The sequence below is a fragment of the Chiloscyllium plagiosum genome, unplaced genomic scaffold (assembly GCF_037043375.1).
Source record: "Chiloscyllium plagiosum isolate Xiang-an unplaced genomic scaffold, Cpla_swu_hap1 HiC_scaffold_28, whole genome shotgun sequence".
Lineage (NCBI taxonomy): Eukaryota > Metazoa > Chordata > Chondrichthyes > Orectolobiformes > Hemiscylliidae > Chiloscyllium > Chiloscyllium plagiosum.
Genome location: NW_028270166.1, coordinates 145,230 through 168,708, shown reverse-complemented (window position 1 = coordinate 168,708; position 23,479 = coordinate 145,230). Strand labels below are relative to the sequence as shown.

General features: G+C 42.0%; 1 protein-coding gene across 1 annotated transcript in view; it reads left to right on the top strand.

Annotated features, from left to right (window-relative positions):
- The first annotated feature begins 1,710 nt into the window (after positions 1-1,710).
- Positions 1,711-23,479, top strand: part of LOC122565069 (gamma-interferon-inducible lysosomal thiol reductase-like) — a 59,868-nt gene continuing 38,099 nt past the window's right edge. The window contains exons 1-3 of the mRNA XM_087975857.1: positions 1,711-1,867; positions 10,442-10,621; positions 22,309-22,383. Of these exons, the coding sequence (XP_087831983.1) occupies positions 1,742-1,867; positions 10,442-10,621; positions 22,309-22,383 (381 nt within the window). The 5' untranslated portion in view covers positions 1,711-1,741. The remainder of the gene's footprint in view (positions 1,868-10,441; positions 10,622-22,308; positions 22,384-23,479) is intronic.

Here is a 23,479-nt window from a genome sequence, read left to right as displayed (position 1 = left end):
AGAACATACCTGGGCAATTTTCCAGCTATGACCTTTAGTAACCCAACCAGCTCAGTCAGTACTGCTGCTGCTGAGCTACTGACTGTGGTGGAAGTTGAAGCCCCCCACCCATTCTGCACCTTGCCATCCTCAGAGCTTCATGGAGGTGGAAGTCAATGCTGATGACTCTCCCCCCTGACTGTATACCACTGTGCTGCCACCTCTGCTGGGCCGGTCCTGTCAGTGGGACAAGATATACCTAGGGATGTTGATGGTGCTGCCTGCGACATTGTAAGGTATGATTCCGTGAGTATGACTGTATCAGTCTATTACTTGATTAGCCTATGAGAAAGCCCTTCCAATGTTGGCACTAACCCCAGATGTTGGTCAAGTGGAGTTGACAGGATAGGCAGGGCTGAGTTTGCCTTTGTATTTCTAGTGTCTAGGTCGATGCCAGGTGGTTGGAATAGGTTTATACCTTTATTATAGCAGTTTGTTATGACTAAGTGGCTTTCTCAGTCATTTCAGAGGGCATTTAAGAGTTAACCCTATTGCTCTGGATCTTTATTTTTTCATTCACAGGATATGGATTTCAATGGACAGGCCTGCATTTGTTACCCATTCAATGTTCTGGGAACCCGTGTTCGATTCCTGCCATGGGGAATGGTAGAATTAGAATTCAATAAATATCTTGAATTAGGAGTTGAATGACAGCCATGAAATCATTATCAATTGTCAGGAAAAAAAGTCCCATCTGGATAACTAATGTTCTTTAGGGGAAGAAACTGCCATCCTTATCTGATCTTGCCTAACATCACTCTAGACTCTCAGCCCCTGGACAATTACACTGCTGTGGATCTGGAGTCACATGCATGACAGACTACGTAAGGACAGCAGATTGCCTTCCCTAAAGGACATTAGTGAACCAGATGGTGTTTTTTAAACAACCACAATGGGATGTGCTTAAATTCTCACTCATTACAGATGGTCATTACCCAACACTTATGCAGAGTGAATCTTACTTATCTGCTCAAACCCATATATTGTCCATGACACAGACTACTTCACTATCTGAGGAGTCATGAATGGTGTGAAGCATTGGGGAAAAAAAAATCATTGGGAATATCCCCACTTTGGACCTTATGTTGGAGGGAAGGTCATTGATGAAGCAGCTGAAGATGTTTGGGCATAATACACTACCCTGAGGAACCTCTGCAGAGTTGTCTTGGAGCTAAGATGATTGATCTCAAAAATCTATGACCATTTTCCTCTTTGTCAGGTTTGAATGCAGAATTTTTGGAAATAGGAACATTGGAGACTTGCAGAGGATATGAATGTAGTTGACACAAATTGTGGGACTTTGAGATATTGCAAGACACAAACTCTGCTTACTTTTTGATTCAGTGCAATTGACTCAATGGGATAAAACCCTACGCTTTTTTGAGATGCTTGATGAATTAGAATTGTTCAAGGAAGAATTTAAGGAAGACTAAAATAAGAATACAAAGTAGAATTTTCAGCCATGTGTTGTGGGGCAGTTCAATTGGCCAGTTATTTTTTATCCTCTATTATTTTTGCACACTCGAGGAAGTTCAGACTAAGTCAGATGAGTTTTTGAGATTCAATTCTGGGCAGCTGCAGTGATTAAGTTGTGAAATCGGCACCCAAGGGGTTAATCTTTCAACTCAGTCACGTGAGAGATACAGGAAGTCCATTCTGATTTTGGGGATTTCCGAGCTTTGTTTGAAATTGATGGTGAAGCATGAAGCTTGTAGGGGTCCTGGTATGTCTTCTGTTCTGGACAGTGAGAGAGGGTGAGGCCAGACCACCCTGTAATTACCCTCCTGCTCAATGGTGCAGCTCACTCGAAATTGCAACTGCCTGTCAGGTATGGCTCTGAGTTTTCAAAAATGATGAAAGTCTTAAGCTGGGAATTAAACAAAATTGGCTTATAAATAAAATTTAATTGAAACATTTTTTCACGTTCTGCGTAGTATCTTTTTAAAAACGAATTCCTATAAAAATAGCATTTCATTGTTCTCAGCAAATTCTCCAAGATCTACAGTTATGGTCGCTTGTTGTGAGGTCATTGGGCTCAAGATATTATTTGCATGATGTTCAAAATCATCCTTCTGAAAAGGCATTGCTTGATCAGGAGCCAGTGTAGGTCAGTGAGCATGCAGTCATAGGGGAACAGCACTTAGTACAAGTCAAGACATGAGGCAGAGTTTTGGATAACATCGACTTTATAGAGGTACAGTATGGAGATGAGTCAGGGTACTTAAATGCAGACGTGACAGAAGTATGAATGAGGGTTTCAGTATCAAGGTTGGGCAATGTTACAGAGGTAGAAATGGTGTTCCTAGTGATGGCATGAAATTGAGTTTGCGCGATCATCTTGGGAACAAATATGACAGCACGATTGTGAACAGGTTGGTTTGAGCTTAGACAATTGATGGGGGAGGAATGGCCTCAGTAGCTAGAGATCAATGTTTGAAGGAGGGACAAAGAAGTCAATTTTCAGTCTTTATGATATTTAGTTGGAGGAAATTTTTGTTGGTCCAGAACTGGATGTAGGTAAGCAATCTGATGATTAATAAACAGTGACGGTGTCGAGAGGTCATGGCGAATTGGAGCAGCTGTCATCAAGATAACTACAAAATATAATGCTATACTTTCTGGAACTTGATCCTGAGTGGTACTGTTTGTCCCTGCTTGTTAAGAACTAACTCTAATTTGCAGCAATTTGAGAAATCAGTTCACTGCACCTTCTCCAGGGCAATACCTATATGAAATCTAGGCATGAGCGTAAGAAGTTTGATCAGTAAGTTGCACTTGGCATGAAAATTGGTGGTGTGATAATGAGGAAGGTCATAAGGCCAGAAGTGGATATGTTCGCTGATTGCACAATGTTCAGCACCATTCGTGACTCCTCAGATGCTGAAGCAGTCCGTATTCAAAGGTATAAAGACCCAGACAATATCCAGACTTGGGCTGAAAAGTAGCAAGTAACATTTATACCACACAAATGCCAGGTAATAACCATCTCCAATAACAGATAATCTAACCATCACCCTTTGTCATTCAATGTTGTTACATAGAATGCAGAACTATACAACACTTTGGTGATAGCGATCACAATTCTGTTATGTTTACTTTAGTGATAGAAAGGGATAGGTGTATACCACTGAGCAAGAGTTACAGCTGGGGGAAAGGCAATTACAATGCGATTAGGCAAGATTTAGGAAGCATAGGATGGGGAAGGAAACTGCAGGAGATGGGCACATTAGAAATGGGCACATTATTCAAGGAAAAGCTCCTGTGTGACCTAGCTAAGTGTGTACCTGTCAGGCAGGGAGGAAGCTGTGGAGCGCAGGAGCCGTGGTTTACGAAGGAAGTGGAATCTGTGGTCAAGAGGAAGAAGAAGGCTTATGTTAGGATGAGATGTGAAGGCTCAGTTAGGGCACTTGAGGGTTACAAGGCAGACAGGAAAGACCTAAAGAGAGAGCTCAGAAGAGCCAGGAGGAGACATGAGAAGTTGTTGGCGGATAGGATCAGGGTAAACCCTAAGGCTTTCTATAGGTATTTAAGGAATAAAAGAATGACGAGAGTAAGATTAGGGCCAATCAAGGATAGTAGTGGGAAGTTATATGTGGAGTCAGAGAAGATAGGGGAAGCACTAAATGAATATATTTTGACAGTATTCACTCTAGAAATGACAATGTTGAGAATACTGAGATCCAGGGTACTAGATTAGGTGAGATTGAGGTTCACAAGGAAGAGGTATCAGAAATCCTGCAGAGTGTGAAAATAGATAAGTCCCCTGGGCCGGATGGGATTTATCCTAGGATGCTCTGGGAAGCCAGGGAGGAGATTGCCAAGCCTTTGGCATTGATCTTTAAATCATCATTGTCTACAGGAATAGTGCCAGAAGACTGGAGGATAGCAAATGTGATTCCCCTGTTCAAGAAGGGGAGTAGAGACAATCCTGGTAATTATAGACCAGTGAACCTTACTTCAGTTGTTGGTAAAGTGTTGGAAAAGGTTATAAGAGATAGGATTTATAATCATCTAGAAAAGAATAATTTGATTAGGGATAGTCAGCACGGTTTTGTGAAGGGTAGATCACCCCTCACAAACCTTATTGAGTTCTTTGAGAAGGTGACCAAACAGGTAGATGAGAGAAAACCGGTTGATGTGGTGTATATGGATTTCAGCAAGGCGTTCAATAAGGTTCCCCACAGTAGGCTATTGCACAAACTGCGGAGGAATGGGATTGTGGGAGATTTAGCAGTTTGGATCAGTAATTGGCTTGCTGAAAGAAGACAGAGGGTGGTGGTTGATAGGAAATGTTCATCCTGGAGTCCAGTTACTCGTTGGGTACCGCAAGGGTCGGTGTTGGGTCCACTGCTGTTCATCATTTTTATAAATGACCTGGATGAGGGCGTAGAAGGGTGGGTTAGTAAATTTGCATATGACACTAAGGTCGGTGGAGTTGTGGATAGTGACGAAGGATGTTGTGGGTTACAGAGAGACATAGATAAGCTGCAGAGCTGGGCTGAGAGGTGGCAAATGGAGTTTAATGCAGACAAGTGTGAGGTGATTCACTTTGGTCGGAGTAACCGGAATGCAAAGTACTGGGCTAATGGTAAGATTCTTGGTCGTGTAGGTGAGCAGAGAGATCTCGGTGTCCAGGTACAAAGATCCTTGAAAGTTGCCACCCAGGTTGACAGGGTTGTTAAGAAGGCATACAGTGTTTTAGCTTTTATTAATAGAGGGATCGAGTTCCGGAACCATGAGGTTATGCTACAGCTGTACAAAACTCTGGTGCGGCCGCACTTGGGGTATTGTGTACGGTTCTGGTCACCGCATTATAAGAAGGATGTGGAAGCTTTGGAAAGGGTGCAGAGGAGATTTACTAGGATGTTGCTTGGTATGGAGGGAAGGTCTTACGAGGAAAGGCTGAGGGACTTGAGGCTGTATTCGTTAGAGAGAAGAAGGTTGAGAGGTGACTTAATAGAGACATATAAGATAATCAGAGGGTTAGATAGGGTGGACAGGGAGAGCCTTTTTCCAAGTATGGTGACAGCGAGCACGAGGGGGCATAGCTTTAAATTGAGGGGTGATAGATATAGGACAGATGTCAGAGGTAGTTTCTTTACTCAGAGAGTAGTAAGGGTATGGAATGCTTTGCCTCCAACGGTAGTAGATTCGCCAAGTTTAAGTACATTTAAGTCATCATTGGACAAGCATATGGACGTACATGGAATAGTGTAGGTTAGATGGGCTTCAGATTGGTATGACAGGTTGGCGCAACATTGAGGGCCGAAGGGCCTTTATTGTGCTGTAATGTTCTATGTTCTATGTTAACACAGGAATGGGCTCATCAGCCCACAATGCTGTTGCGAACATGATGCCAAATTAAACTAATCCCTTTTACTTGCCCGGGGTCCAAATCCCTCCATTATTGCATATGCATGTGCTTATCTAAAAATCCTTTAAACACTCCCATTGTACCTGCCTCCACCTTCACATCTGGCAGCACATTCCAGATTCCTACTACTCTGTATGAATAAACTTGGCCCTCATGTCTCCTTTGAACTTTCCCCCTCACCTTCAATATATGCCCCTTGTTTTCGACATTTCAATTCTGGGAAAATTATCCTGACTGTCAACCCTATCTTTGCATCACATAATTTTATAGATTTCTATCAAGTCTCCCCTCAGCCTCCGCTGCTCCAGGGAAAACAACCTGAGATTGTTTAGCCTCTCCTTTAAACTCATACCCTCTAATCCAGGCAGCATCCTGGTAAACCTCTTCTGCATGCTCTCCAAAGCCTCCATATCCTTCCTGTAATATGGTGACATCCTGACTCTTATACTCAATTCCCTGATCAATAAAGGTAAGTATGCTATACACCACCTTCCTGGACACACCCTCCTCCCTACCTTTTATCTTAGCCTGATGGACCCACTTTCCTCATTCCTGAAGAAGGGCTCATGCCCGAAACGTCGGTTCTCCTGTTCCTTGGATGCTGCCTGACCTGCTGTGCTTTTCCAGCAACACATTTTCAGCTCCTATACACCACCTTCACCAGCCTATTCACTCCCTATCCAGAGGGAGCTGTGGACTTGAACCTCAAGATCCCTGTATACATCAATGCTATTCAGGGTCCTGCCATTTACTGTATACTTTCCTTATCATGGCGGACTGGGTGACTCAGTGGTTAGCACTGCTGTGTCACAGCACCAGGGACCCATGTTTGATTCCAGCCTCAGGCGACTGTCTGTGTGGAGCTTACATTTTCTCCCCATGCCTGCGTAGGTTTCCTCCGGGTGCTGTGGTCTCCTCCTACAATTCAAAGATGTGCAAGTCTGGTGGACTGACCATGTTAAATTACCATTAGTGTTCAGGGATGTATAGGTTAGGTGCGTTAACCATGGGAAATGCAGAGTTACAGGGATAAGTAGGGGGATAGGTCTAGGTGGGATGCTCTTTGGAGGGTTGTTGGATTTTTTGGGCCAAATGGCCTGTTTCCACACTCTGGGGTTTTCTACATATTTGATCTCCCAAAGTGCAGCACCTCACACTTACCCAGATTAAATCTCATCTGCCATTTCTCTGCTTATATCTGCAACTTATCTATATCCTGCAGCATCCTTTGACAGCCTTCTGCACTATCCACGACTCCTCCCAGTTTAGTATCATCTGCAAAGGTATTAACCCACGCAAATACTTTTTCAGCCAAGTCATTTATATGTATCACAGACAGCAGAGGTCCCAGCACGGATCCCCGCGGAACACCACTAGTCACGGACTTCCAACCTGAAAAACACCCTTCCACCACTATCCCCTGTCTGCTACGGGAAAGCCAATTCAAAACCCACGCAGCCAAGTCACAGTGGATCCCATACATTTGAATCATCTGGATGAGCCTACCATGAGGAACCTTGTCAAAAGCCTTACAAAAATCCATGCAGACAGCACCTACTGCTCTAACCTCATCGATCACCTTTGTCACCTCCATGAAAAATTTAACAAACTTAGTAAGACATGATCTATCCTGCACAAAGTCATGCTGACTGTCCCTAAGTAGTCTATGTTTTTCCAAATGCATGTGAATCCTATCCCTAAGAATTCTGTCGAATAATTTCTCAACCATTGATTTGATGCTGACTGATCTGGTGTTTCCTGGATTATCCCTATTTCCCTTCTTGAACAGAGGAACCACATTAGTTACCATCACTGAATACTCCACTAACAGCATCATTGGGGTTACCATTGATCAAAAGCTTAACTGGAATAGTCACATAAACACTGTGGCTACAAGAGCAGGCCAGATGCTAGGAATATTTCAGTGAGTAACTCACCACCTGACACCCAAAACATGGCCATCAACAAGGCACAAGTCAGGAGACTGATGGAATACTCTTCACTTGCCTGGATGGGTGCAGTTGCAACAACACTCAAGAAGCTTGACACCATCTAAGACAAAGTAGACCGCTTGAATGGTCCACATCCCAAACATCTACTCCCACAACCACCAACACTGAGTAGCAGCAGTGTGTACTATCTACAAAGTGCCCTGCAGAAATTCATCAAAGATCCTCAGACAGCATGTTCCAAACCCAAGACTACTGTCATCAACCATAAAAAAGGGCAGCAGGTACATGGAAACACCATCATCTGCAAGTTCCACTCCAAGCCACTCACTATTCTGACTTGGAAATATATCACCATTCCTTCAGTGTCACTGGGTCTAAATCCTGAATTTCCTCCCTAAGGGCATTGTGGGTCAACCTACAATGCATGAACTGCAGCAGTTCAAGCTCACCACTACCTTCTCAAGGGTAACTGGGGATGGGTAACAAATGCTGCATATCTGCAGCACGAGTGAATTTTAAAGGATAGTTTTAGACCACAAGATAATATAGATGGCTGGTCAGATTAGTTGAGGGAGAATCCTTTGACTCAGAGTGTTGTGGGTACCTGGAGCTTACTGTCTGACAGCATGGTAGAAGCAGAAATCATCACAGCATTTAAGTAGTATCTAGATGACTATTTGAACTGCTGTAACATGCAAGTCTACAGGCCAAGCATAGGAAAATGGTAGTCGAGTGGACAGGTACTTGATTACTGGCACAGCTGTGATGGGCTGAAAAGTCTCTTTCCACACTGTAAAACTCTATGGCTCTAATTAATGTTGACCAAGCCAACAATGTCCATCCCAAGAATGAATAAAATAAATATGCAGATGTCTATTCAAGTAAGAGCAAAATAAAAAGGTTTATTACTGTATTTAAAATTCTTCATTGAAGATTGCACACTATTGACAAAATCTGTCATTCATAATTTTAAAAATTAATTCCTGGTGGTCCCCATGCATCTGTTGCTAGGTGGAGGAGGGACTTGATGGTTGTGGATGTGGTGCCAACTAAATAGCTGCTTTGTCCCAAATGGTGTTAAGCTTCATGAGTGTTGTTGGAGCTGTACCCATCAAGGAAATTAGGGAGTATTCAATCCACTCCTGACTTATATATTGTAGATGGTGGTCAGACTTTGGGAAGTCGGGAGGTGAGTTACTCACTGTAGGATTCCTAGCCTCTGACCTACAGTTATTGACTGCTCGACACATTGTAACCAGTCGACAATTCTTGACAGTTTATATTAGATTAGATTCCCTATAGTACAAACAGGCTCTTTGACCCAACAAGTCCACAACGACCCTCTGAAGAGTAACCCACCCAGACCCATTCCCTTACCCTATATTTACCCCTGACCAATGCAATTTAGCATGGCCAATCCACCTGACCTGCACATCTTTGGACTGTGGAAGGAAACTGGAACACCCGGAGGAAACCCACGCAGACACTGGGAGAATGTGCAAACTCCACACAGACAATCATCCGAGATGGGAATTGAACCCGGATCCCTGGCACTGTGAGGCAGCAGTGCTAACCACTGAACGACCGTGCCACCCTCATCTGACAAGTTGGGCAGTTCCAAGTGGTTTATGCACTATTGTGCACAATATCTCCACAGTCAGTTTCCCAAAGGACCATGACCCCCAACAACAAAACTCCCACCGCCATGGTGTCCTGGCACCAGAATGTACTAGAGTCCTGCTAACAGGGGGACCTCACTTCGCCAGCTACAATCTCTATCCTAGAGAAAGACACTGACAACAGACTTGAACAGACCTGTAAACTCCATTCTCCAGGGATAAGACCATAAGATACCAAATCACGTTTCAGTGGAGGCATTTGAACGATCATGTCCTTCTAGGAACTGAGAGTGTGTGAACTGCTGCCTAGCCCAGTTCCAGCCCAGTGAAAATAGAAGGGACTAGGGCCTTGTGATTCCAGACAGATGCAGGCATGTTTGACAAGGAAGGGATGCTGTTTGTCATAGTTAAAACCAGGGCGTCTGTATGCCCATCCTTTCAAGTATCCCATCCTTCTTAACTCTCCAGACTCCATGCATTATCATCTCTGCCACCACCAATATTTTGTCAACATGCCCTTCCTTAGTAAACACTGCTAAAGTACTCCTTAATTGTTGTTCTTTTGCAATCTACCACTTAGTGTCCTATTTGATTTTCATTGGAGTCAGCCCACCTTTTATGACCAGTGTATTATTTACAAATGGAAGATTTTAGGTTTCGTTTTATGTTGATTATCATTCTATTTTCATATTCACTCTATTAGTCTGATTTTCTTGTCAATTCATCTCTCAACCTATTGTGTTTGGCATGGTTCTCACTTGAAGAATTCACTGCATGCATCACATACCCATCTTTTTTCATCCTATTCCCCCTCTCCTTTGCCTGTAAGTGGTTTTGGTTCCAATGTCTTTCACCATGACCAACATCAACGGGGAATGCAGAAGAAGAAAACTTAACAAAGCACGAGGGAGGAAGGAATATTGAGGGCTATAACGATAGATTATGTGAGTAAAAATGGCAGGAGCCTTCCATCAAGCATAAACACCAGCATGGATTGATTAGGCTGAATGGCCTACTTCTGTGTTGTATATTCTGTGTAATTTGGTTTGTATTCCCTTAAAGTTGAGGGAAGATCCAATTGAAGCTTTTAACAAGACAGAATAATTGAAAGAATTTTTTCTTCCAGTGGAGACCAACAACAGGGGTGAATGGTATTAACCCATGAATGACTTAGCCTTAATTTTAAGTTATGAGAGACTTTTACACACAGGATAATGAAAATCTGCAAAGCAGTTCCCGCAAAGGATGATTGAGTATTCAGAAGCAGTTGAAGTTTTCAAAATCGTGGATGGTGCATCTTGGTAAGAATCTGAGAAATCACCAGATGAGTCAACTCAGGTCAGATCGAATAGAACCATGGAACTTCTGGAAGAGTTAAATGGCTTTTTGCTGTTCTTATAGATAACCTGAGATATTAAACTAAAACCTGCTGCTCTCTTTGTCTGTCTGTCTTATAGGTGGAACACCAGTGCATGGAATACCAACGAAAGAAAGATGCTGATCCGGTTATGATCAGCTTGTACTATGAAAGTCTCTGTGGAGCATGTCGTGGCTTTCTTGTGTTACAGCTTTTTCCCACCTGGCTGATGCTGAATGACATAATGAATGTCACGTTAGTCCCGTACGGAAATGCGCTGGTAAAGTACATTATAGTTTCTGATAATGTTGGTCAAAGGTTGTAGCCAAGCAGGGTTGGGGAAGGTCCGGGAAATGATAATAATCTGAGTGATGAAGGAGGTAAAGGAGAGTTGAGGTGAGACCATAAAAGTGAGAGCCAGGCTCGTGCGGCAGTTACTATAACTCACAATTTCAATTTCTACAGAATCTGAATCCAATTGAAAAGAAGCCAGTTCAGCAGAAATATTGGTTAAACTTTCCCAGTCACTAAGGTTGGATTTATATTTTTGTAAGTTAGTGATGAAGTTTATAAACTTGATCTTTTCATTCATGGGATGTGGGCATCACAGGCTAGGCTAGCATTTATTGCCCCCATCCTAAATTGTCCAGAGGGCAGTTCAGATTCAATCACATTACTGGGGGCTGGAGTCTCATGTAGGCCAGACCAAGTAAATGCTGCAGATTTCCTGACCTAAAGTACACTAGTGAACCAGATGGGTTTTTCTGACAATTGCTAAAAGCTTAACGGTCATGATTAGACTTTTAATTACAGATTTGTTACTCAACACAAGCTCCACCATCTGCTGTGATGGGATTTGACCTCGGTCCCCAGAGCATTATCTAGCATCTGCAACAATAATCTATTGATGATATCACTGGGCCATGGCCTCCCATTTCCCTGCACCTTATCTACCCTACTAATGTGCAATTCATGATGTGAAGGTGGTGGACTGTGTTGAATAAGGTCAAACGTCACATGACCCCAGGTTATAATCCAACAGGTTTATTTGAAATCACAAGCTTTTGGAGCGCTGCCCCATTGTCAGGTGAAGACCAAGGAGCAGCGCTCTGAAAGCTTGTGATTTAAAACAAAATTGTTGGACTCTAACCTAGTGGTGTGACTTCTGAGGATGTGCTATTGAAGGAGGCCATTCAGCCCATTTATCCCATTCAGCCTTAATTTTTATTAATCTAAAAATAGCCAGAGATACACCTACAATATCTTCACATGAAAGGCAACAGAGATAACCCAAGAAATTATAGGCTAATGAGCCTTACATCAATGGTCAGGAAATTACTGGAAAAGATTCTTCGGGACAGGATTTACTTGCATTTGCAAAATAATGAGCTTATTAGGGATAGTCAGCATGGCTTTATGTGGGTGAATTCTTGTCTCAAATTTGATAGAGTTTTTGAGGAAGTGACAAATAATTAAGGGTAGGGCAATAAAGTTGTCTACATGGACTTTACTAAAGTATTTGACAGGGTCACTCATGATAGGTAGGTCCAGAAAATTAAGTCACATGGGATCCATGGTGAGCTGGTAAGTTGGATACAAAATTGGCTTCATCAGAGAAGACAGTGAGTAGTTGTGGAGGGGTGTTTTCCTGGCTGCAGATCTGTATTCCACAAAAAACAGTGCTGGGACCTCTGTAATCTATATAAATGATTTGGATGAAAGTGTAAGTGGCTTGGTTAGTAAGCTTGCAGATAATTTAAAAATTGGAGTTGGAAGACTGTCAAATGATATGACGGGATATAAATCAGCTGGAAAGATGGTAGAGAAATGGCAGGTGGAGTTTAATTCTGAAAAATATGAAGAGATGCATTTTGGGAGGTTAAATGCAAGAGGAAAGTATATAGTAAATGGCAGTTCCCTTAGGAGCATTGATATATAGAAGGATCTCAAGGTGCAAATCCATAGCTCCCTGAAAGTGACAAAGAAAATTTACAACATACTTGCCTTCATTGGCTGGAGCATTGAGTATAAAAGTTGGCAAGTCATGTTGCAGCTGTGTCAGACATTGGTTAGATCACGTTTGGAGTGTTGTGTGCAGCTCTGGTTGCCATTATACAAAGATATGGAAGCTTTAGAGAGGGTGCAAAAGAGGTTGCTTTGATTGGAGTGTATTAGCTATAAGGAGAAATTGGACAAACTTTGTTTTACATGAGCATCAGAGACTGAGGGGTGACCTGGAAGTGGTAGAAGCAGATACGATAGCAACATTTAACAGACATGTAGGCAGACACATGAACAAGCAGAGAATAGAGGCATACAGACCATGTGCAGACAGATTTGGGATTAGTTTAGAATGGCATCATGGTCTGCACAAACATGGGGGACAAAGAGTCTGTGATAATGTTATCATAAGAGTTACTCGTGCTGTGGTGTTCTTCTGCATCAGTTGTTGCCCTAATCTGATTGGTGAAAATTGCAGGCACCAGGAATAATGGAATTGGGTCCTGGCCATCACTTTGTTGTATCTTGCTTTTTAGGATATGCCCTTCAACCTAAGAATGAGTTGAATGAATGCTCTCTGAACAATGTCTAATTCAATTATGTCTTCTTTCAAGAAAGGAGACAAAAACTGTACACAGAACTCCAAATGTGGTCTCATTTACACACTAAACAGTTGGAGCAAGACTTCTATTCCCTTTCGCTTGCAACAATGACAAACATTTCTTCTTCTGAAGAGTCACTGTACCCAAGATGTTCACTCTGCTTTCTTTCCACAGAGTTTTTCGAGCAATTTCTGTTTTTGTTTCCAAATTGCCTTCCTAATGACTTGCTGTATTTGCATTTTAACTTTGTGATTCATGTACTAGGATGCCCAAATCCCTCCGTACTGCAATGTTCTGCATTGGCACTTCATTAAAATTATGTACCATTTCTCCATTCTTCTAAAGAAAGTGAATTTCAGGTTTTTGCACACTACACTCCATGTGCCCAATTTTTGCCCATTTCCTTGATCTATCAAGGCCCTTTTGTAGATTCTCTAACTCCTCTTGACAACTTTCTTTCCAATCTACCTTGTTGTCATCAGTAAATCAAGTTATCAAACATTCCATCCCATTATTTAAGTAACTGATACAGACTGTAAATAGTTGAGGCTCTGACACTGATCCCTGTGGCATTTGACTAATTATAGCTTATCTGGTAGAGAACGATTTATCCCTTTTCTCTGTTTCCTGTTTTCCAACCATTCCTTATACATGTTAATGGTTATACCGTGTTCTTTTTTATACAGGAACCTTTTAATGTAGCACCTTATCGAATGTCTTTTGAAAATGCAAGAGCACCACTTCTACAGGTTTCCTTTGTCCTTCTTGCTTGTTACTCCTTCAAAACAACTCCAATAAATTAGTCTCATACAATTTTCCATCAAGACTGTTAATGCTGTGTGAATCACCTTTTACGTATCTTGCTATAACCTTTTCACTAATGGATTCCAGAAATTTCCTGGTGACAGGGATGTAGTTCCCTGATTTCTGTCTCCCTTCTTTCTTGAATGGAAGTGTTTAATCTATTTTCCAATCTGCTAGAACTTTTCCAGAAACGAAGGAATTTTAGAAGATTGCAACCAGTTCCTCTGCAGTCAGTTCTTCTAAAATCCCAGGGTGTAGGCCATTTTATCCTTTTGGATTTAGTTGCATTCAGCTCTAATAGTTGTCCCATCACATATTCTCTGGTGATGATTGATTTTAATTTATCTCTCCTGGTCACCTCATGATTTTCAATTATCTTTGGACAATTTTCTAAATCTTCTACCATGAAGAAATTACCTGTCAAAAGCTTCTGCTAAATCATATCTGCAAGCTCACTATCTTAAGGACCAACAATAGCTTTAATTACTTTTTTCCTATTCAACACCTGCAGAAACTCTTAGGTTGTAGTTCATACTCTCTCCTTTATTGTTTTTTAATCCTCTTTGCTGGCTCTTAAAATTTGGTTAATCTCCTGACCTATCCATGATGTTTGCAGATTTTACAATGTTTCTTTCAAATTTACATTATTCTTAACTTTCTTGTTTAGTCACAAATGATGAAATCTTCTTTCTCGCTGAGATGGATGTTTATTGAGAGCTATTAAATATCTCCTTAAAATTCAGCTGCTGCAACCTCATTCTGCTACATTTTAATCAGATTTCCCTAGTTAACTTTACCAACTCTGTCTTTATGCCCTGAGAATGATCTTTCTTCAACTTTAAAACACTAGCGTTTGACACATATTCCTTCCCTTCAAGTTGAACACACATTTCTGCCATCGTGAGACTCCTCTGCCATGAGGTTATTGAGTAATCCTGCCTTATTGCTCATTTCCAGACCGAGGATGACCTTCTCCCTGGTTGATACTAGAATGGAACTGCTCTGAGAAATTGTCCTGCATACACACCATTAACTCATTGGGGTGTATGGAGTTCAATGCAGCTAATTGTGAGGTGATCCACTTTGGTAAGAATAACAGGAAGGCAGAGTACTGGATCAATGGAAAGATTCTTCGTAGTGTGGATGTGCAGAGGGATCTGGGCTCCATGTACATAGATCCCTGAAAGTTGCCACCCAGGTGGATAGTGCTGTTAAGAAGGCATCCGGTGAGTTAGGTTTCATTCATAGAGGAATTGAGTTCCAGAACCGCAATATCACGCTGCACCTATACAAAACGCTGGTGTGGCCACACTTGGAGTGTACAGTTCTGGTCGCCATCTTTTGAGAAGGATGTGGAAGCATTGGAAAAGGTGCAGAGGAGATTTACCAGGATGTTGCCTGGTCTGGAGGGAAGGTCTTATGAGGAAAGGCCGAGAGACTTGAACCTGTTCTCATTGGCAAGAAGAAGGCGAAGAGGGGATTTGAGAGAGACATACAAGATGATCATAGGGTAGACAGTGAAAGTCTTTTTCCCAGGATGAAGACTTCAGCTTGTACAAGGAGGCATAACTACAAATTGAGGGGTGATAGATTTAAGACAGATGTCAGAGGCAGGTTCTTTACTCAGAGAGTGGTAAGGTGTGGAATGCCCTGCCTGCTAATGTAGTTAACTCAGCCACCTTAGGGAGATTTAAACAATCCTTGGATAAGCACATGGATGATTTTGGGATAGTGTAGGGGGACAAGCTGAGAATAGTTCACAGGTCGGCGCAACATCGAGGGCTGAAGGGCCTGTTCTGCGCTGTATTGTTCTATGCTCTGTGCTCTATTTTCTGGACTACTTTGCTCATCTGATTTTCCTAATCAAATCTAGATTAAGGTCACCCGATTGTTATGGCACCCTTCTAACATGCCTCATCTATTTCATCCAGTATATGCTGTGCTGCACTGTATCCGACAATAATGGGCCTATAAACTACTCATACAAATTGCCTCATCATTTCAATCTTTTCGTTATCCAAACTGAATCCATATTTTGCTCTTTCAAGCTAATGTCATCTCTCACTCTTATGGCAATACATCCTTAATTAACAGAGATATCTCGTTACCTTTTTCCTACTTTCCTACCTTTCAAACTGTTAAACATACTTCTCCTTAAGTGTTGATTAATAACATTTCTGCATTTTGCCCTCGGTATCCCATCTCACTATCCTGCTGCTTTCAGGGATCTGTAGATATACACTCCATGTCCTTCTTTGCTCCAAAATTTTAAGCGTCCTCCCACCTACTGAATTTGCCTTGTCCTCCTGACTGTATTACCTCAAACTTCTCTGGATTTATTTTCATTTGCCACTTTTCTGCTCTCCTAAAGAGTCCACTTAATAGGTTTCTGCAGCTTTCCTCCTCACTATCGAGTAAATGGCCAATCATCTGGAAAATTCTCAATCATAACCCCAACATTTAAATCTGTGTGTATAGACCATAAATAGCCAGAGAACAATTCTGAGCCCCCTGTGAAACACTGATGGAAACAGCTTTGAGATTATAAATAAAACACCCATAGGTCTTTGCTACCTGGCATTAGCCTAATTTGGAATCCAATTACAGATGCTGCCAGACCTGCTGAGATTTTCCAGCATTTTCTATTTTGGTTTGGGATCCAATTTGTTGCTTTCTCTTGGTTTCTAGGAGCTTTAAATTTCCTGTTCAACTTGTTGTTAGGTTCTTGTCAAAAACATTATTTAAAATCCATTAAACTCAGTATCTTTCTCTTCATGCAGCACTTTCTGATTTTATTGCACCTAATTCAGATTCAAGAGACAGAAGCTAAATCAGGAAGTGAGTCATTTCTGCTGAGGAAGAGAGTTGGGTTTTAGCTTTTATCGAGAAACTGCATTTCCATCATGAGTCACTACATGAGTCTTGTGTCGGGGTTGGCAGGAAATGATTGCCCCTCCCATTCCTCCGCACCCCTGCCGAGAAGCCATTCCCTGCTGGCAGTGTGGACAGAGGCCTTGTTCTGATTTGTTCCCATGGAGCTGAGTCTCAAATTTGCCAGGCCACAAGAGGATGAATAATCTCCTGTCTACCTTTGAGTAAATGGCATTGTCCAGTCAGTGCAGAGTGACATCCCTAAGCTTAAAGTCAGGGCAACTGTGCTCATGTAGAGGGATGTCAAGTAGCGTGATCATGTGCTCCTGATGAAGGGCTTTTGCCCGAAACGTCGATTTCGAAGCTCCTTGGATGCTGCCTGAATTGCTGTGCTCTTCCAGCACCACTGATCCAGAATCTGGTTTCCAGCATCTGCAGTCATTGTTTTTACCACCTTGATCATGTGCACTACAGAGGATGCTGGAGATCAGGCCACTGCAAAGGATAAGCCTCTGAATTTAGCCATTAGGGACCTGCTAGAGGTAGGCAGGGTCTGGATAGAGGTGCCAGAGTCCAGATCAGAGTGACATTTGGAGAAATCTGTCTCCTGTGAGAGCTCCATCATGCAAGCACCCGACTGTCTCTGTAGAAAAGGTGGTGGCTGTCTTGGAGAAGTAAGTCCCACAGAGCACTCAGTGGCTGTTATATTCATACTCAGACTTGCACTCCATCACTTCAGTCAAGGGTGTAATTTATGGCTAAGCAGAGAGGCACCTTAATCTACCTCCAAGTGCCTCATCTCCTCGAGGACAGGGATGTGACATCGTGTACCCCAATGCGAAGATGAGCACCAGTTTGGTATCCTGGAGTGTTCATCCCAGGCCACTTCATGTAATGACTGTGTGTAGAATGAGCATGTGGAAATATAACCCTGACTGCCCTTTCTTGACATTGATGTACTTTTAATCTGTTGATATTGGTTGCAATAGTCAGAGGCCTTTGGGCATTGCATTTCATGCCCAAACAGTCTTGAATGATATAGGCCATCAGAGAGCCAGACAGTTAACAGTGTGACTGGGGATCAGTAAGGAATATAAAGCAAGCAAGAAAGAACTTAAACAAGGAAGTGGGAAGGCTAAAATGGGCCATATCCTGTGCAAGTAGAATGAAGGAGAATCCTAAGGTATTGTATGTATTATAGGAGCAAGACGGTACCTCAAGAAAGGGTAGAGAATCTGTGTGTGGAGCCAGAGGAAGTGGATGAGATCCTTAATGAGTACTTTGCATCTGTATTCACCGATGAGAATGACTTGAAAGTCACATGGGATCAACAGTGAGTTTGTATATTGGATATGGAATTGGCTTGGCCATAGAGGGTAGTTGTAGAGAGATGTTTTTCTGACTGCACATCTGTGACCAGTGATGTTCTGCAAGGATTAGTGCTGGGACCTCATTGTTTGTTATTTATATAAATAACTTAGATGAAAATATAAGTGATCTAATTAGTAAGTTTGCAGAAGGTGTGGAAATTGGTGGAGTTATGGACAGTGAGGAAGGATATCAAAGGATACAGCAAGATATAGATCAGTTGTAAAGTTGGGCAGAGAAATGGCAGATGGAGTTTAATCCTGACAACATGAGGTGATGCACTTTGGCAGTTCAATGCAAGAGGAAAGCATATAGTAAATAATAGGACACTTGGGAGCAATGTTATACAGAACGATATTTCTGATAGTGGCAACACAAGTGATTAAGGTGGTAAAGAATGTGTACCGCATGATTACCTACAATTGAGTCTAAAAGTTGACAAGTCATCTTTCAGCCATATAAAACTTTAGCCAGTCCACATTTGGAATATTGTGTGCAGTTCTGATCGCTTTACTGTCAGAAGGATGTGGAGGCTTTGGAAAGGATGAAAAAGAGGTTTGCCAGGATGTTGCCTGGATTGGAATGTATTGCCTATGAGAAGATGTTGAGTAAATTTTGTTTTTGCTAGAGTATTGGAGGCTGATGGGGTGGTCTGATAGAAGAATATAAAATTATGGGAGGCATGGATAGAGTGGATAGTTGAAGTCTTTTTCCTAGGGTGGACAAGTCAAATATTAAGCAAAAGTAAGGACTGCAGATGCTGGGGATCACAGTCAAGATTAGAGTGATGCTGGAAAGGCACAGCAGGTCAGGCAGCATCTGAGGAGCAGGAAAATTGCCGTTTCGGGCAGGAACCCTTCATCAGGAATGAGGCTGAGACCCTCCGAGGTGGAGAGATAAATGGGATTGGGGTGGGGCTGGGGTGATGGTAGCTAAGAGTGCAATAGGTGGATGGAGGTGGGGATAAAGGTGATAGGTTGGAGAGGAGGATGAGCGGATAGGTGGGAAGGGAGATTGGCAGGTAGGACAGCTCATGAGGATGGTGCTGAGCTGGAAGGTTGGAACTGGGGTAAGGTGGGGGGAGGGGAAATGAGGAAACTGGTGAAGTCCATGTTGATGCCCTGGGGTTGAAGTGTTTTGAGGCGGAAGATGAGGCGTTCTTCCTCCAGGCGTCAAATATTAAGGGCAATAGGCTTTAGATGAAAAGTGAAATGTTCAAATGAGATTTACAAGACATTTTTATTTACACTGAGGGTGTTAGGTGGCTGGAATATGCTGCCTAGGGTGGGGTAATGGAAGCAGATATTGTAGGAAAGTTTAAGAGGCATTTCGAGAGTCAGATGAACAGGCAGGGAATAGAAGAGTGTGAACCGCATGGAGGCAGATGGGATTAGTTTAGAATGGCATCGTGGTCAGCTCAGACATGGTAAGCTGAAGGGCCTGTTTCTATGTCAAACTGCTCCATATTCTATCTTCTTAAATGTTGAGAGATTGGAAAGTTTTCATGTCCAAAAAGATCTGGATCTCCCTCGATGTGAATTGCTGGAAGTTAGCATTCAGGTGAATTTATTAATTTGGCAAATGATATGATGGCTTTTCTTACAGGAGGAACTGAATGTAGGTTCACAGATTATTGCTTCAGGTGTGTCATGTCTTGTGTGTTCAGACACATGAAAAGGCAGGGAATAACATGGAGGATGAGTTCCTAATCTAAGGAATGATAGAAACTCTTCCTTTGAGAGGGTATAACTAATGTTAGCTTGTGGGGATTGAGGGATTGTCCTAACTGTACAGATTGAGCAGATTGTACCTGTATTCCCTACAGTTTGGATAACAGGTCATATCAGTGAACCACACAAAACTCTTAGAGGACTCTCTGGAAGGATGGTTGCTGTAGAATAATAGGAACCCTACAGTGCGGAAAGCAACCATTCAACCCATTGGGTTTGCACTAACTGTCTGAAAAGTATCCCACCCAGACCAGATCCCTACCCTATCCCTATATTTATGTGGCTTATCCACCTTGGCTCACATCCCCTGGCATATGGGACAATTTAGTATGACCAATCTGCTTAACTTGCTGTTTTGGACCAGACCGGACCAGACCAGGCACCATCAAAATATTTTAATAAGGTAGCCTAGACCCTAAACTTCTTATTTTAAAGATAAATGTAAAGTGTTGTGTTCCAGATGCAATTCGACTGGTCAAACTACTCAATGTTAAGCAAAACACAATTTATTCAAACACTATAGCTAAAATACAACAAAAGAAAGAAGAACTTAGAATAACAACTCTATTGGAAAACTTAACAGAATAGTAGATGCATTAACCATTATTAATTAAAGTTCCAATATAATAACATTCCATAAAAACATTCTTTGTCAAAATTCAGAAAGTAGGTTTTGTCTCACATGCAATCTAGCAACCCAGAAGGAAAAACATCAATTGAAAACTTAGAGAATAGCAGCCAGGAGATATTTACTGTAACTTCCAACTCTGTTGAGACTCCCAACAATAACTGCTTAAAGCTAAACTTAATAAACTTTAAAAAAACTAGAAATGCTGGTCTGAAAGCTGGACCGCATCTGCTCAGGCTGCTTCTATTGTTACAGTTTTTAAAAAAACCAAGTGCTAAGAATCTAATGATAGTGGGGGATTAAAAGATGGTAATATTGTCATTGAGTTTCAAGGGGTGCAAATGTTGCTTGCCATTATTAGTCCAAGCCGCGATATTGTTCATATCTTATTACATTTGAACCTCAATTTCTGAGGAGTCACGAATGGTACCGAACATTGTGTAATCATCAGCGAACATCTCAACTTCTGACCTACGATGAAGGGCAGGTCTTGGTGAGGCATTAAACCTTTAGACTCCTAGACTTTTCTCCCTCAGCCATTCTCTGATGGGATTCAAGCCAGTATCCCAGGAACATTACCTGGGTCTCTGAATTACTAGGAGAAAGTGAGGACTGCAGATGCTGGAGATCAGAGCTGAAAATGTGTTGCTGGAAAAGCGCAGCAGGTCAAGCAGCATCCAGGGAACAGGAGAATCGATGTTTCGGGCATAAGCCCTTCTTCAGTATCTTAGCCTGCTGGACACACTTTCCTCATTCCTGAAGAAGGGCTTATGCCCAAAACGTCGATTCTCCTGTTCTCTGAATTACTAGTCTGGCAGTGATAACTTTACGTCATCACCTCCCTAGATAGAGATCATAGAGACAGTTGCAGAGGCTAGGGAGCTAAAGTTAGAGTAGGATGAATTTGACAAATCTGTGTCTTACATGTTTAATCAGCAGAACTGGAGGAGTCCTCGATTGGGAGGAGGAGGAGGAAACCTCCAGTTTGACTCTCCTAGCTTTAGTATGAAACTAAAAAGCCTCCACATTCCTGATGAAGAGCTTATGTTCAAAATGTCCACTCTCCTACTCCTCAGATGCTGCCTGACCAGCTGTGTTTTTCCAGCACCATACTTTTAACTTTGAGCAAGCTAATCTATAAATGTCTTGTGAAATTCAATGTTAGAGTCTCTATCTAAAAGTGAGCAGAGAAGTGAAAGACCACAATTTCTTGATTTTTGACTTTTTACTGATTTAGAGAATCTGTGCTGATCACATGTGGATAGTGACTGATGCTGCATTGATCCTTTGCCATTGAACAGCTGTGTTTAACCACAGTTACCACTTCTGCATTTCAGTGCAAGGGATTTTTTTTAAGCTCAACTTCTGCATTGAGTTATTAGAACTTCTTTTAACCTTTTCTAGATAAATTCTCACTCTAGATAACAAGAGACTGGGGATTGTGAAGAAACAAACAATGTTAGTATGTGCAATCAACACGTCAAATAGAATTTGCTTTGATTTTGGTAGCTGGACTACTGAGAAATCGAAATGTTACAAGGAATTCTGTACAATGGAAAATCTCTTGCCTACCAGGCACTTTCTCTATTGGCTGCAGCGGTCAGGGAGATATGAGGGTGCTCTGGCGACCTGGGATAGCACATGGCTTTTGGTGGGGCAACCTAAGTGACTGCTCAAGTCAGGAACACCCAGTGTTTCTCCTGCCAAGCATTCGAGGTCAGATGACTATGAAATGTGAAGAATCTGCTGAAGAAAGTGGGGGCAGTTGATATCTGAGTTTGATGTTTGCCCTCCTGTAATCACCCTGGTTTAACCAAATGAACAGCTGAGGTGAAGATCTGCATCGACGTTGCTAAAAGTTTTGTTGTAACATGTTCCGTGACAAAATGCCCTGGAATAAGCAATGAATCTAAACCCTCACTGCCATGTTCCCTGTTCATATATTGTTGCTTTGTTTTTGTAGGAGAGGAATGAAAGTGGCAAGTGGGTGTTCAGTTGTCAGCACGGAGAGCAGGAATGCACTGGGAACATGATTGAGGTGAGTACCTAGTCTGATTGAACAGCTACTGATGATCACATCATCTACAATCCTCACATAATATCCAAAAAATTCAATTCAAAATCTCTTTTTCAAAATTCCTTTTACCATTCCAGAATTCACATATGATTAATGACCCTGACTCAATTTCTAATGCCAAAACCAGCCCATTACCATGGCAACCTACAACAGACTTTATTGAGGGATTTCATCACTGAGCAGGAATACAGACTGTTCTATCTTTTATTTTCTCTCTCTCTCTCCCGCTCTGTGACCTTGTTGTCTTGCATTCACTGCAACACCTGCTCACCCCATTCAAACCATTACTCAGTCTCACCTTGGTTAATCTTCCTGGAGTAAGCCTCATTTTCAATATCTTAAATTCAATACATACAATTGTATTATTTAGTGTCAACACCTTGGTTTAGCCATTGGCAGATCTGGCTAAACAATATGAAACACTTTTGGGTCCTGGTTAAATCTGCCAAGGTTACTTATGTCTTGTATATTCAAGATAACCCTAAGCTTCTCTTCTCTCATATAACCATCTGATGTCTACCTTCTGTGTTTCAACCCCTGATTTCCTACAAAGTGTGCCTTTCTGCCTCAGTATCTCTCTTGCTCCTGGTGTCTGACTGGGCCTGAATTCTCAGGAACCTGTCTTTCACCACATCATGAGGTCAGGTAGGTTACCAACTCTCACAGAAATGTTTTTGACTCCTGAAAAGGAACTTACTTTCAAAATAAAAAGCTATTGTAAGACTTTGCACATTATTTTGAACTCCTGCCAATACATCTGTCTCCTAGCAACCAAAGCCATTCCTTTGCTGCCTGAGGCAGAAACAGGTAGTTCATGAACTTGGTGTTGTTTAGCCTTCAACATGAGCTTCCAACCTTATTTCCTTCCCATTACCAATACTGTGTTATATTCACCAATTCCCAGCTCCTTTCATGTCTCAGCTCATTTGTTGCTGAGGTCCTCATATGTGCCTTTACTATTCCAACATTTTCCTCATTTGCTTTCCACCTTCCATCCTCCATAAACTTTAATTCATCCAAAGTTATCTTTCACCAAGTCATGTTCATCCATTAGTTG